The following is a 14262-nucleotide window of genomic DNA, read 5'->3' as shown; positions in this document are numbered from 1 at the left end:
CTCTCCAGTATGTATCCTAAGATGCCGGATAAGGACATGTTTGTACTTGAATGTTCTCTCACAAGTTGAGCATTTGTAGACTCTGAATGGACTTGGAAAAGCAAAAGACTCCCTCCTACTGCAAGAAGATTTACTGATGATTGTGCCATTCAGTGAATCAGTGTTGGAGAAGCCTATGCAAAGGAAAAAAAAGTTTATGAAAATAGAAATTAAGGAAATAAACAGTTAAAATAACAGAACATATATATAATCAATAACAAGTATGCATCAAAACATGTTAATAAAACATCACCAAACAATAAAGTTTACTTGAATACTCCTCAAAGTTGCATAATCAAAATAATAATAATAATAATAATAACAAATAAATAAATAAACAGATTAGCAAACAATAATAATAAATTTTATGTCTCATCAAATAACAATAAAATGAACTCTAAACAATAATGAACAGTTCAAATACATCACTATTGTAAAGGACTAGTTATGCTTTTCCTTTTCTTATATAATTATTACTTATTTATTCCTCCACAAATGCATATTTTTTATTTAAATGATTTAAAAATTATCATCGGAATCTTTTTTTCCCTAAATTAGTATGTCCGTATATTCTGAAACTGAATGAAAGAATGAAGATGCTCTTTTCACAGCAAAACATTTAAGGGTTATTTCCATTTTATACAATAACAATAAATGGCATGTTTAATTAGTAGAATGTTTTATTTATTTTTCCAATGCAATAACAATTACAGTAAACTCCCGATCAATTTTACAGTTTTGTTTTCCTTAATGGTTAATCAACTTTTTTAAACTAATGATTGTGTTATTGTTAGCTAAAAGCTTCTACATATATTTTTCAGATTCAATGCTAGTAGATGAAATGTAGCAATGTTTTTAGCTATAATTTGAATCAACGTGTGAGCATTATTCATATTTTTTAGTTATTGTATACACTAGTATCATTTTTACCTATTATTCGGATTATCCGCTATTTTTGCTTATCCGCGGCTACCGTGCCACACTATTCAGCGATAATCGGGATCTTACTGCAGTTAAAAGTTCGAACTAACTTTTTACCAGTTACTTCAAAATCAATACTGATAGTGTTTCAAATTCTTAATGAAAGAAATAATTTTTTTGAAATTAACTTATTCTTCTAGGTATCTTCCATACTGCTGGCAGGGTTGGCAAGGTTTTGGACACCCTGGATACCCAGGGTTGGCAAGATTTTGGACAAGATGGTAAAAACCCTGGTTTTTACCATCTTGTCCCAAACCCTTGTGTCCAAAACTGTTTTTAGAAAAATTGTACTGTGTCAGAAAGCATGGAAAACAGAATAAAATGTATCAAAGTTATGTTTTATATTGAACATTTATTCAATGAGAACATTCATGCAGCTGATTTTAATCTAGTTACATAGAAGTTGAATTCTTGATTAAAATTTCAATTTGTATGCATAAGTTTATTTAGTTATTATTGTTGTTATTATTATTTGATAATATAAACCAAATTTCCCTACGTTAATGCATGTGTGCAAATGGAAGCAGGGTTGGCAAGGTTTCCACCATCCTTTTCAAAACTCTTGTGCCCAACACTGTCCAAAACTACTTTTTGAGTTGAAACTATATTTTGTGAGAAGATATCAAAAACAGAACAAAATGCGTCAAAATTATTTGACTATTTAATATATTTATTCAATGTGAACATTTAGTATAAATATATATGTAACTTATTTATGCAGCTGTTTTTAATCTAGTTATGTAGAAATTGAATTCTTCATTAAAAACTTTTAATTTGTATGCAAGATTGTTTTTTTCCCCATGAACCAAATTTTTCGACATTTATGCATGTGTGCAAAAGAAAGCATTCAAAGTATAGTGCAATAATTAATGTAAATGCAATTAATTACAATATTTTATAGTTACAGAATATATTATGCTAAAAAATATGAGCTAAAAAAAGAATAGCACACGTTTTATAACATAAGTATTTAATCATCCATTTCTTGTTCTTTATCTATGATTTGAAAAATAAATTTTCGTTAACACATCAGGTAAAACTTATTTGCAAAAAAAAAAAAAAAAAAAATTAAAAATTAAGTTTTTTTTTTTTTTTTGCTGCACATAAATATTGCACATTTAATAACATTTCTTTGATATATAAATGGAACTTGGTAATGTTGTGAGTTTCCTTTCATAACTCTACCAACTGTTACATAAAGAAGTTTTTATGTAATAGTAATTAAAAGTTTTTTCAAGTAAAATATTTTTAAATGAACATTTTGGAGAAAAATATTATCAAATACTCATTAATTAAACCTCATTAATATCTATTTATGCATTACAAATATTGCAGTAAATACGAATTGATTAGATTACACCGCGTTAGCTTTAGCTTAGTTTTGGACAGTTTAAGACAGTTTTGGATGGTAAAAACCACCTGTCCTGACCTAAACTAGTTTTGGACAGTCCAAAACGCAACCCTGACTGCTGGACATATATATCAAGTGAACATATACACCATTTTCAAATTATTCAATGGGTATAAGAAACCTTTCATGACTTAAGTATATCTACCTAAATTATTTCGCTCTTTCATAAAATAAACTGACAAACTCACACCAAACTTGATAGCCAATATTTCAATAATACTTCATTGAAATATTGGCTTCATTAATCCTATTAAATAAAGTTTTTTTTTCCTTGAAGAAAGATAAGTTTTGAATGAAACTGCATTTCAGCACAAACTGAAATCAAGGATGACTTTATTTTGAATTACAAAAAATATTACAATGACTATATATACAATATTTTCTGTTTACAAAAGAAACCAGATAAAGTACTACTCATTGCTATCCAAATCAGCTTATTGCAAAGTAGATTACATTTAAATATACATGCAAAAAAACATTTCTTGAAACATTACTGCAATTACTCTTTAATAGGACAAGGAAAAGGTGACATAACTAAGGTAATGTTTCAGAAACTCTTGTTCATTACTTTGAAACACTTAAAAGGCAATGGACATGAAGTAAACACCCATCAGCATTAACATGCTCAGAAAATAATTTCAATTGCGCACAAACATCAAAATAAGATATCTTACTAAGCATAAGTAATTAGATTTTTTCTTTCCTTTTTTTTTTTTTTTTTTTTTTTGTAAAAAACAAAAACAAAACAAAGTATAAGCACTAACATCTATACTGATGCTAAAAATATGGAGAAACAAAACATGAAATGTATTAAAATTTTTAAAGAAGGAAATACAACAAAAAAAGTTTGTACACATAATCATCTTTAAGACCTTTTATAGGAATCTAAGAACAGATTACCTGACAACTGCATGTACATACATAGTATGTACAAGATGTAACTTTCTTGTGTAACCATAACAAGAAAGTTATAGTTACAGATATCAGATTATATTAACCTACTGCTTTAAAGGAAATCAAATACAGTAGAGTCCCACTACTCCAAGTCTCGTTAAACTAGGTTCTGTTTAGTCCGAGTTAACGTAAATAATGTAATTTTTTCCCCACTCGCAAGTGCTTAATATGTGTCAGTGACCAGTTGAGCCGGTGAGCTTTTTTTCTCAAAATGGTAGCTGTACTTCTCAAATTGCCATTCAAGTTTTGGTTCATTTTACTTTGGAAGGATGTCATTAAACAACTCAACATTTAAATCTGCGGCTTTTTTTTTTTTTTTTTGCTAATTTTTCGTAGCATATAAATAAAACTGATATTTTCCCTATAATTTCATTATCTAGTTCACATAATTTTAGTTATCAGTAATCTGCGCTGCTGTAGGCCTAGATCAACTCAGATTGTCGAGTCTCAATTGTATTTAGTTACGAAAAGGAACACAATCAAAAACTTCTAATTGAAAATAAAAATACATACTAATTTTACCTATAATTATTTATAAAACAAACTGACAAAATTTTTAGTAAACATATGCTAAAAACATTATGAAATAATTAAGTTAAGAGTGTGGTGTTACAACAGTGTGTCAAGCATGTTAAGTCAATTTTAAAAGATATACATAGTTCAAATGATATTGAGAAATATAGTTAAATCAACCTGTTAGGTATCAAATAGATGGAATTCAATAATAATTTACAGTGTAAAAAGCAAAAATACGTAAGCATCAAACAAAAACTACATTTATGCATTTTCTACCAGAAAAACTAAAACATACACTGTGAGGTCATAATTAAAGTTTACTCTGTTCAAACTGACCCAGAGATTGGTTTAATACAGTGCTGCCCACATAGGAAGTGTTCATGGAACAGACCGGGCCACTTTAATTTTTAGAGGGGGGGGGGATATGCAAGAGGTTTTTTTTTTCTTACATATCCTTTTGTAAGATATATCTTATATCCCTCATTATACTTGGAGGGGGTGTAGCAATTGAGAGGGGAGCACCATTGCTCTTGGGGGCTTGGGCACCCTTGTTTCAATAGGGAACTTGGTACATATGTTATATAGACTAAGGGAAAACGAAATTGGGGATTAAATTTTACAGAGAAGGTAAGAAAGTGGGTATGAAAAACAAATCACAAACTGAATACTGTATTTGATCACATCATTTGCTCAATGTGCATTTCATTTGTGTTAATCACATGTTCAAAGCATGACCATCAATTTAGAGCCCCAGAATCTATAAAGAAACCATCTTTTCCAAAGCTTGCCTTGACACAGGCTCTTTTCCTAAGCATTTTTATAAGCTCGTCATATTGGTAGTGCAGTTGATAAACTAGTGCCAATTCAGATAAAACAACTGAATCAGTGAAGCTCAATCTTCCTTCTGGAAAGGAACCCTAACCATTTATATGGAACTGACTCTTGTTTATTCAAAGTGCTCTATATTTGTATTCTCTTTTCTTACATATTCTTATTTGCATGATAAGTGCAAAATATTGGCTGAATGCACATTGAGTAAATGAGATTAAATAGTGATTCTTCTCAAGCTAGTGCATTTTGTTTTCTTGCTCAACTGAGGTAAAAATTTGAACTACTATTTTTTAATTGCAGATTTTTTCCCTCCATAGTCCATAAAATGCTTATGTTGCAGGGAAATGATAAAAATCTAGATTTGTTCAAATCCCTAAGGTGGATGATCAACTCACGGAAGATGCTAACATTATAATTCTGTGGAATGATATTCCTTTAAAAAAAATTAGTAACTGGATCAAATCAACTATTTGTTTTAGTAAAAAGATGAAATAATATGGTCGCAGTAAGATAAAATATATAAAGTATCTGCGCACATAACTCAAAACTATCTGCAGGAATTAAAATCAACATACAGTGGGTAAGTAATATTTTTAGCAAGAAAATGCCTTTTGCTTTCAATCATGTATCTGGGAAAGTAGTAATGAACATTTTTTATTAACTTAATTTCCTATTTTGAAGACAATCAGTGTTTATATGGATATCATTAACAATTTTCATTCAATGCACATATCTACAGCAAATGTACCTGCGCAGCACCAAATGTATGCGGGCATGGCGTGCATCTATATTCTCTAGCAATGCACATGATTTAGATAATGCTAAACGTGTTTGTTTACTACAATATGCACTGTTAAATGTGGAGTAGAGATTATACAGTACTCATTTAAAAACAAATTACTTATTTGAGACTCATTGACAAAAGAATAAGGCATTTCAAAAAATACTTTTAGAAACAAAAATGAATTTTTTTAGCGAAATTTTAAACATTTTCAGAGAATAATTAAATTAGATAATGATGTTCACATTCTTTTTTATTGAAACACATTGTTCATTTGCGGTATCTGGAGAAAGTATGTTTCCTTTCACACGTACATCTTTTCATTTTAAATTGTGGTTTGAACTGTTACAGGGGAGTGTGCTAACAAGTGAAGCACTGAGATGTGCAAGTCCTGATTTCTTTTATTCATCTTTTCACTAAAACATCCAAAAGAAATGATCAAATTATTTACTTCCTTAAGAATCTTTACTTTACTCTTTAAAACTACTCTCTTTAGAATTACTTTAATTAGAAATCGCCACACAGAGTGGTAACTTTAACATCTTCAACGAACTGATCCTCTACCCTTGGGATTTTTTTAAAAAAAAATTTATGATCTTTCTGTGATATATATGTATATATATACATACAGGGTGTTTCGTTTTAACCTGCAAGACCTCTATTTTCACAACCATTAGTCCTAGATGTATACTTCCAATTGCAAAAATATTCAAAATCAAATGCAGAGTTAAGATATTGAAAGTTTGAATGAAAAATAAAAATGAGTTAAAAAATACGAAACTTAACTCTTTATGCGGGCCTTAGGTCCCCTAACTTATATTTAGGGAAATAATCTTCATTGAAAACTTACTAACACAAAAAACTTGACATTTGTGCGACCAAAACGCGATTTGGACGCAAAGGAGATATTCCAATTCAAAGTTTTCAGGGACCATATAGAAGATGAGATTGGAATTTATCGCTCTTTCAGAAGAATGACAGGTCATCAAAGTAAGAAAAACAAGGTATTTATATTTTTTATTGCTATTCAATACTAAATACAAATGTTATGCCATGATACAATACGCACGCCATGATACGAAAGCACACTACAAAACCTCGAACAATTTTTACAAAACCACACTCTATGCACACATATAATTTTAAACACTTGTTAACAGCTATATTTTCCCCCAAGAGATGTTATTGACGGCAAGTAATAAGTGGTGTAAGTCACAAAACGCTGTGTTTCATATCTCCGTGAATATTGGTGTTGAATATTGGTGGTGGTCGTACGAATTTCAAATTTTTTGTGTTGGAACTATTTCTCAATAGAGATTATTTCCCTAAATATAAGTTAGGGGACCTGTGGCCCGTATAAAAAGTTAAATTTTGTCTTTTTGAACTCGCTTTTATTTTCACTTCAAACTTTCAATATCTTAACTCTGCATCTGATTTTGAACATTTTTGCAATTTAAAGTATACATCTAGAACTAATGGTGACGAAAATAAAGGTCTTGCAGGTTAAAACGGAACACCCTGTATATACATATACAAATCATGTTTCAATGCAATGCATTACATTATTTTAGAACAAACTCTATGCAAGTCTAAACAAGGTAAGTTTAATCATGACCATCACATGTAAACACTAAAACAATGAACATTCATACCTTATGAAATACAGTGGAACCCAGATTTTACATTGTCCATTTCACATATTATCTCACATTGGATGTCAATTTTCTACTGTTTTGTAAAAATTGCAATACCAGTAATGTTAAAATATTGGATTTTATGTTATCCTTTTTCAGAAAATTTACCAAATACATTATTCCTAAAACAGCCCAAAATCATATCTCCTTCACAAGTGTCTAAGATAAAAATAATTTTTGGGTCTTTTTTTGAGCAATCACGCTTGCTTATTGCTTTGTTTTGATGTGCTATAATTTTATTTTCCCGCCAGCACCCTCTGCAGTATCACCATTGACCGGCTCCTCACGATGCTGCTCCTCTAGCGAAAGCCATCTCCAGGTTGCGTCAATATCCTACACTTACATGCATACATACATGCACGTACACACACACAACTACCCACACACTCATGCCTGCACACAGACACAAACACATATGCTAACACACACACATACACATAACTACCCACACACTCATACCAGCACACAGATACAAACACACATGCCTACGCACATATACATACCCCCTACATACAACCTCCCCCCCTACCCACACACGCCTACATACACACACTTGTGATTGCGAAAAACATAATTTGAATTCAAGAGGTCAAAATTCAAACTAATTTTTCTTTCTTTCTTTTTTTGTTTCTTCTATTTGAAGCAGTTCTGGATTTATTTCTGTCAAATTTTATCATCTTTATTGTCAAAGCATAAAAACTGCAAAACAATTCTTATTTGTGAATGCAAACCAAGTAGCAAAACTCACAAAAAATTGCTAGTACCGAACATGCAACATAAATAAAATTGCATATAAATAAATAAAAAAAATAAGGAAAAATTACAAAATTCTTCCATCAGTCCATTGAGGAAGTGTCAATTTTTGAAGATTAGATTTTGAACTCTGCAGCTGATTTTAGGTTTTCTCGCTTGATGCATTTTTTATCACTAGTCTGACGAGATACATGAATTCAAGGTTCCACTGTATATAGACAATGATAAAAATTCAAATGAAAATTTGATGAGAATCACCAAAAGAATGTTTCACCTTTAATGCTTAAGTGATTGACAATTTGGGAAATCAATTTCATATTTATCACTCATACTTATCAACATGAATCTTTTGATGTTTTATCAAGTTTGATTTTTGATTACATCGATAATCGCACAAGTTACACCAAAATGGTTTTTCACCAGTGTGAATTTTTTCGTGCCTGAGCAGAACATGTTTGTAGTGGAATACTTTTCCACATGTCTCACAACCATAAACTCGAGATGCATCTAGACTTGTCGAAAGTTCTTTGATGATGTGATGAGAACTACTTTTCTTATGCGTAACTGATAGAGAATAAACATTAAGGCCTAAAAAGTAAATAATGAGATGCATATTAGCATTCAAAAAATTTAAAAAAAATTAAACTAACAATATTAACAAACATGTCAAAATGCAATTCATTTGTACAAACCATGAAGCAGTTTTAAAGGTTTTTTTTTTTTTTTTTTTGCAAAGATTGGCTCTACATGAAATTTAATGAGTAAATTAAAAAAAAAAAAAAAAAAAAAACTGAGTAAAACTACACACACACATATATAAAGGATTCTGTCCAGGTTTTTTACAAGGCCTTATTTTGGTGACTTAATGTGGAAAATGAAATCTTTTTGTAAAATTTCATAATGTAAACCAAAAATAATGTACCAATATATGTTAGATTTATTTGCACACTGCTTTATCAATAAATGAGTTGGTAAAAGGTCTAATTTGGTCGATCAGAATGTTGTGAAAAGTCCCTTTTCACTAGCTGGAGTTTTGTGAAGAATTCATAAACGGAACCAAATCTCCTCTGCACAGACCCTTGCTGTATATACAGTCAATTTGCAATAACTCGAATCTAAAGGGACTGACAAAAAATGACTTATTGGATTCGCTAGTTTCGGTTTTCAACATTTCAATATTAAAAACCATAGAATATTTTAATTAATATGTACATATAACAGACAACATTATAGAACTTTTAAAGTTTTTTAACACAATATGCACATTTAATCAAAAATACTGAGGATGAAAACAAAATCAAAAGCAATCTTACTTTTTATTCTTAATTCATATTTTCTTAAAATAATCCGTTACTTTGCGTTGTGATAAACATCTTGGCGATTCTAGAAACAGCAAATCTTCAAGTTTTTGCACGTGCTCAAACGCAGCGGGATCTATTCCCTCTCGACTCTCAATGTATCTCTGGAGAACCACAAGAGAAGAACGAGCTTCTGATATGCTAGGGACCGGCATTTCTGATATTTCTTCTTCATTAGCACTCTCATTACTCCCATCGTTTTCCTTATTTTGCAGAAATTCGTAGCCTGTAATGTCGCAACTAACCACGATGTTTTCATCAAAGTTAGTAAAATTGGAGTGATCACTCTCTTCTTCAACTTCTTCAAAGGTCATTATTTGTTTGTCTCCTTCCATGAGCACTGAATCACTGTGTGCATCTTTGAAGAAGCCACACTTTAAGAAACAGTTTTTTATTGTATCTTCAGAAATGTCATTGTTCCAAGCACTAGAGAGCAATCTCATAGCTTCTAGCACATCAATCGTGAAAGTGCTTGAATTGTTTTCAATTTCATTTATCGTTTTCTTCACAAATCGCTCTTTATATGCCTGCTTTAAACATTTTATGATACCTTGATTCATCGGTTGCAATTTTGCTGACGTGTTTGGTGGTAGAAACTGCAGATTTACCGACTTCAAATTTCGTATGTCACAATGTGCAGGACATTTATCCACAAAAACCATCACTTTTCGATTTTCGGCACTGAATTTACAATCCAACTTTTGTATGTATTCTTTAAATAAACTTGGCGTCATACATGTCTTTTGATTGAATCTGTAATCTAGAGGATATGATTTCACATTCTTAAAGCAATGTGGATTTTTGTATTTTCCAATAACTAATAAAGGCAGTTTTTCAGTCCCAGATGCATTTGCACCTACTAGAACGGTCAGACGTTCTTTGCTCATTTTTCCTTCGGAACAACTCTCATCTTTAAACATCATTGTCTTGTTTGGAAGACATTCAAAAAATAACCCCATTTCGTCCATGTTAAAAACATCATTTTCATTATATCCTTGCAGTAAATGTGGTAGTGTTTCATTTATCCACTTATAGCAAACTTCTTGGAAAATATCTTTGGCTTCTAAGTTAAGAGCTCTGAAGACGATGTTGTGTCTGGCCTTGAACTTCTCCAGCCATCCAGCACTGGCATGGAAATTTTCTATGTTTAGTGATATAGCAAAATCCATTGCTTTCTCACGTAACAAAGACCCACTTATAGGAACGCCATGGTTTTCATTTTGATACTGCTGGAACCAACTGAACAGAGCTGATTCTACTTCTGGAAAGGTACACATCTTCATACGTTTCAAATTCGGATTCATGGATTCATACCATTTCAGAAGTTTCTCTTTTTCTTTTAATATTGTTGACAGAGTATTTGGAGGTATTCCATATTTCAGTGCAATATCTTTCTTTTTCATTGTTGGATTCCTTTCAACGTCAAATATAAGATTTACTTTACTTTCCAGATCCAAGGTTTTAAGCTTTCGCTTAGACATCTTTAATAGCAAAGAAAACTCTCTCTCTCTTCCAGAAACTTATCAGCAAATGATCAAACTTAAGAATGAAGGGGGAAATGAAGAATGAATTAAGAATGAAGGTGTCTTAATTTAGGTCAGCCTTTGGATAGAGGTACAGTCAATTGGCTTGATAACTTGACAGCTTAATGGCAGATTTGCAATCCAACAACATCAAAGAGTAAACAGAACAGTACAGTATATATATGCATGTGCATAATTGAGACATACATAAGTAAACATCAGAGAATGTCAAATTTCACCAGTGGTTCACTGGACGACATTTACCAGACTTTTAGACTCTTAAAGTAACATATCTATTTAAAAATTGCTTGAACTTTAAGAGACAACTCAATGAAGCTACAACAAAATATTTTATACAATGGTTCAAAATTGCATAGTTGCTTTAGGGGCTTTTCCTGCAGTTGAAAAAATGATACAAGAGCGTTAACAAGTAAACAATTTAATTCCTATTAATATATATAAAAATGTAAAAAAACTAAAAATGCTCACTATTTATGAATTAAAATACTCCCAAAAAAAACATTTTAAGATACAAAATGTAGGCTTTGGACAGTAACTATTGTGTTCTGGTCAATTTCACTTACGATTTCTATATATCTAGTAATAAATTAAATTCAACACCATATATTCTTTCAAAATATAAATAAAAAGTACATTACAAATCTTTTTTTTTAATTGCACATTTCACATCTCAACTTTATCTCACATTTAAAATTATTATGGACTCTGAAAATCAGCACAAATTAAATGTTTTAAGCTCAAATACTGTGAATACACTAATATGAAATATCTTAGTAGATTGAGCAGAAGCAAAAGTGTTCACATCGAAATTCACCACCCACTCAAAGTTTTACAAATCCTTGTGCTGCAGCATGTAGATATTCAGAGTACTTGTGTGTGTGGCAGCACTGTGATTACAATGTAGAGTAGACCTGACAATAGAACCTTTCAACAATATGTATAGATTCATTCTGCTTCAAATAGCTAGCTCTTCTAAAATTCTTTCAACACATTTTGCAGTTATGTATGGTCTTGCCAACTTTAGGAACAAAGGTTTGCTGCAAAAGTGGTTCCTAAATACAATCAAGACTGAAGATATAACTCTGAAACACAAAAGATTAAAGTTTAATTCTAAAAATTAGTAATAAAATGTTCATAAATCTCAGCTCACATTATTTTGCAATATATATATATATATATATATATGAAGTAAGGGGATTAATTTATAAGGTGCTAAATCTTTTTCAGTACAAAATCTATTGCTTTTTCTCCTGTTTTTTGATATAAAAAGCTATTGTTTTTCCAAGTAAAATCTACTGTTTATGTTTCTTTCGATTCCGGCAGGTATGCTAAGTTCCACAAAAATTAATCTTTAATTGACTAGAAAAGAAGAGCTGGGGGGGGGGGTGTAAAGCGAGAAATTTTATTTTTGACCTGAAAAAGACCAGTGGACTTCCTTATTTTTCACTCCACTTCAACATTTTCTCTACGTGTGTGAAGAGTTATCAACATATTTGGTAGAGACATACCGAGTAGCACTTTGGCCGAGTAGCCGAGTGCCGAGTACTCGGCCTTTTACTACTCGGCCGAGTACCGAGTTACCGAGTAACTCGGCCTTTCACTACTCGGCCGAGTTTCCCAGTACTAATTATGTTGAAAGAAGGACCACCGACACACACCGATGAATTTTGAACTTATTGAAATAGTAGTATAGACCTCCTTGTCCATATAATAGTATTTAAACTAAATTCCTGCTGAAATTTAACTACAGAATTTTGCAAAAATAATATTTTTTAAACTAAAAATAAATAAATAAAAAGTATGACTTATCAAGTTGGAATTAAAACAAATTATACAAATTTATTCATTATAGGTCTAGTTCGCTAAACATAAATAATTTTCAAAAGCAAAAAAACAAATGTGCAGGAACACTGCAGACACGTTTTTCTGTGTTACAAGGATCGTCTTTTCAGTGCATAACATGTGAACTAAAGAATGTATAGGCATATGACAAAAAATTCGACTTTTGCCGGTTGCCTTTAAATCAACGAGCTCACATTTTGTGCATTGAAAAAGAAATTCCTCGTAACGCCAAAACACGTGTCTGCAGTGATCCTGCACTGTGCTTCTAACGTTGTTTTATTTCCTTTTATTTTTAAAGCTAAGGTATTTTTATATATCTTATAACTAATTTTAGTTTGTAGCAAAAATTCCATATTTGCACAATTTTTAACAAAAAAGTTTTATTAACTTTCGAGACATTCGAGCCAAGATTTACTCCATTGAAGTGTTTCAAACTTCATTATTCTCAAAATTTAAATTTGAATTGTAAATGGTTGAAGAAAATTATATATGCTTGAGCTTTTTTGTAAATTTTAATACATTTAATTTTTTGCAACTACTCGGCATTGGCCGAGTATCTGATCAAAATTTGGCCGAGTACCGAGTACTCGGCATATTGGCCGAGTAGGCTGAGTACCGAGTAGTTACCGAGTACTCGGTACGTCTCTAATATTTGGTCAATCTCAAGAGGAATAAAATGCTTGAGTGTAATTTCCAAAAAACGTAATTGGATGTTTAACTTGAGTAGGACAGGGTTCATCGATATATATCAGTCAATATATGTCATGATATATATCCAATATTTAGTTTGAAAATATCACGTGATATTTTGATATTTTCGATTTTTATTTTTTCAACTTCGGTGTGTGATTTCAATATAAAAATTACATTAACCATAGTAATATTGTTCATTCTGGTCGCAATGCTTGTTTCAGTTAAGCCCTCCTTTCATTCATTTCAATATTGTTCATTTATTATTAAAAGTAACCAAAAAGTTAGGTACTGTATTTTATGATGTATTAATACATCATTAATGCAACAAAGTAATATAATATTCCTTTTCTATTTTATATTCATAAAATTATAAGCAATGTAATAATTTTAATTCATAAAAAAGTGCCTTGTTTAAATATTAAATTTTGGTTAGAAAAAAAGTCTTATTTATGACTGTTTTCCGGTCAATGCATATTTTTTATTTCTAAATCATACAACTGTGTAAAAGTGGCTAACAGAAGAAAAATGAGTAAAACAAATAATTTTTAATTAACTCCATTAAAATTGATTAAAATGTTAAATGAAACACTAGACATTAATAATGAAAGAAACTGTAATTTTAAGTCTACATATTGTAATAATAATAAAAGAAAATAAAGCGTGATTTGGGGATTAATTTAATATTTTGAAGACTTTAGTTTGCGTCGATTGAAAACATTGGATATATATCAAAATATAGGATATTTTCGAAAATATTATATTTTCAAACCACCCCCCCCCCCCCAAACACACACTTTTTTTTTTGTACAGCCCAGCACACCTGTCAGGGTTCATACTCTATTTGGATGAAAAAATTCCATGACTT

At 30.8% G+C, this 14262-nt stretch overlaps 1 protein-coding gene across 2 annotated transcripts in view; it reads right to left on the bottom strand.

Annotated features, from left to right (window-relative positions):
- Position 1: 1 nt before the first annotated feature.
- LOC129228523 (tigger transposable element-derived protein 4-like) overlaps positions 2 to 14262 on the bottom strand; it is a 35755-nt gene continuing 21494 nt past the window's right edge. Inside the window, exon 2 of one of the 2 annotated variants that reach the window (XR_008580918.1) lies at positions 2 to 173. Coding sequence is in view for 1 of the 2 variants with exons in the window: in XM_054863206.1 (XP_054719181.1) it covers positions 9288 to 10799 (1512 nt within the window). In the remaining variant the exon portion in view is untranslated. Of the gene's footprint in view, positions 174 to 9094; positions 11945 to 14262 lie in introns of those variants that run through there. The other variant, XM_054863206.1, reaches the window with a different exon arrangement.

Source organism: Uloborus diversus, chromosome 1 (assembly GCF_026930045.1).
Source record: "Uloborus diversus isolate 005 chromosome 1, Udiv.v.3.1, whole genome shotgun sequence".
NCBI classification, from domain to species: domain Eukaryota; kingdom Metazoa; phylum Arthropoda; class Arachnida; order Araneae; family Uloboridae; genus Uloborus; species Uloborus diversus.
Note: the sequence above shows the minus strand (reverse complement) of the source record. Positions and strands in the feature narration are given on the sequence as shown.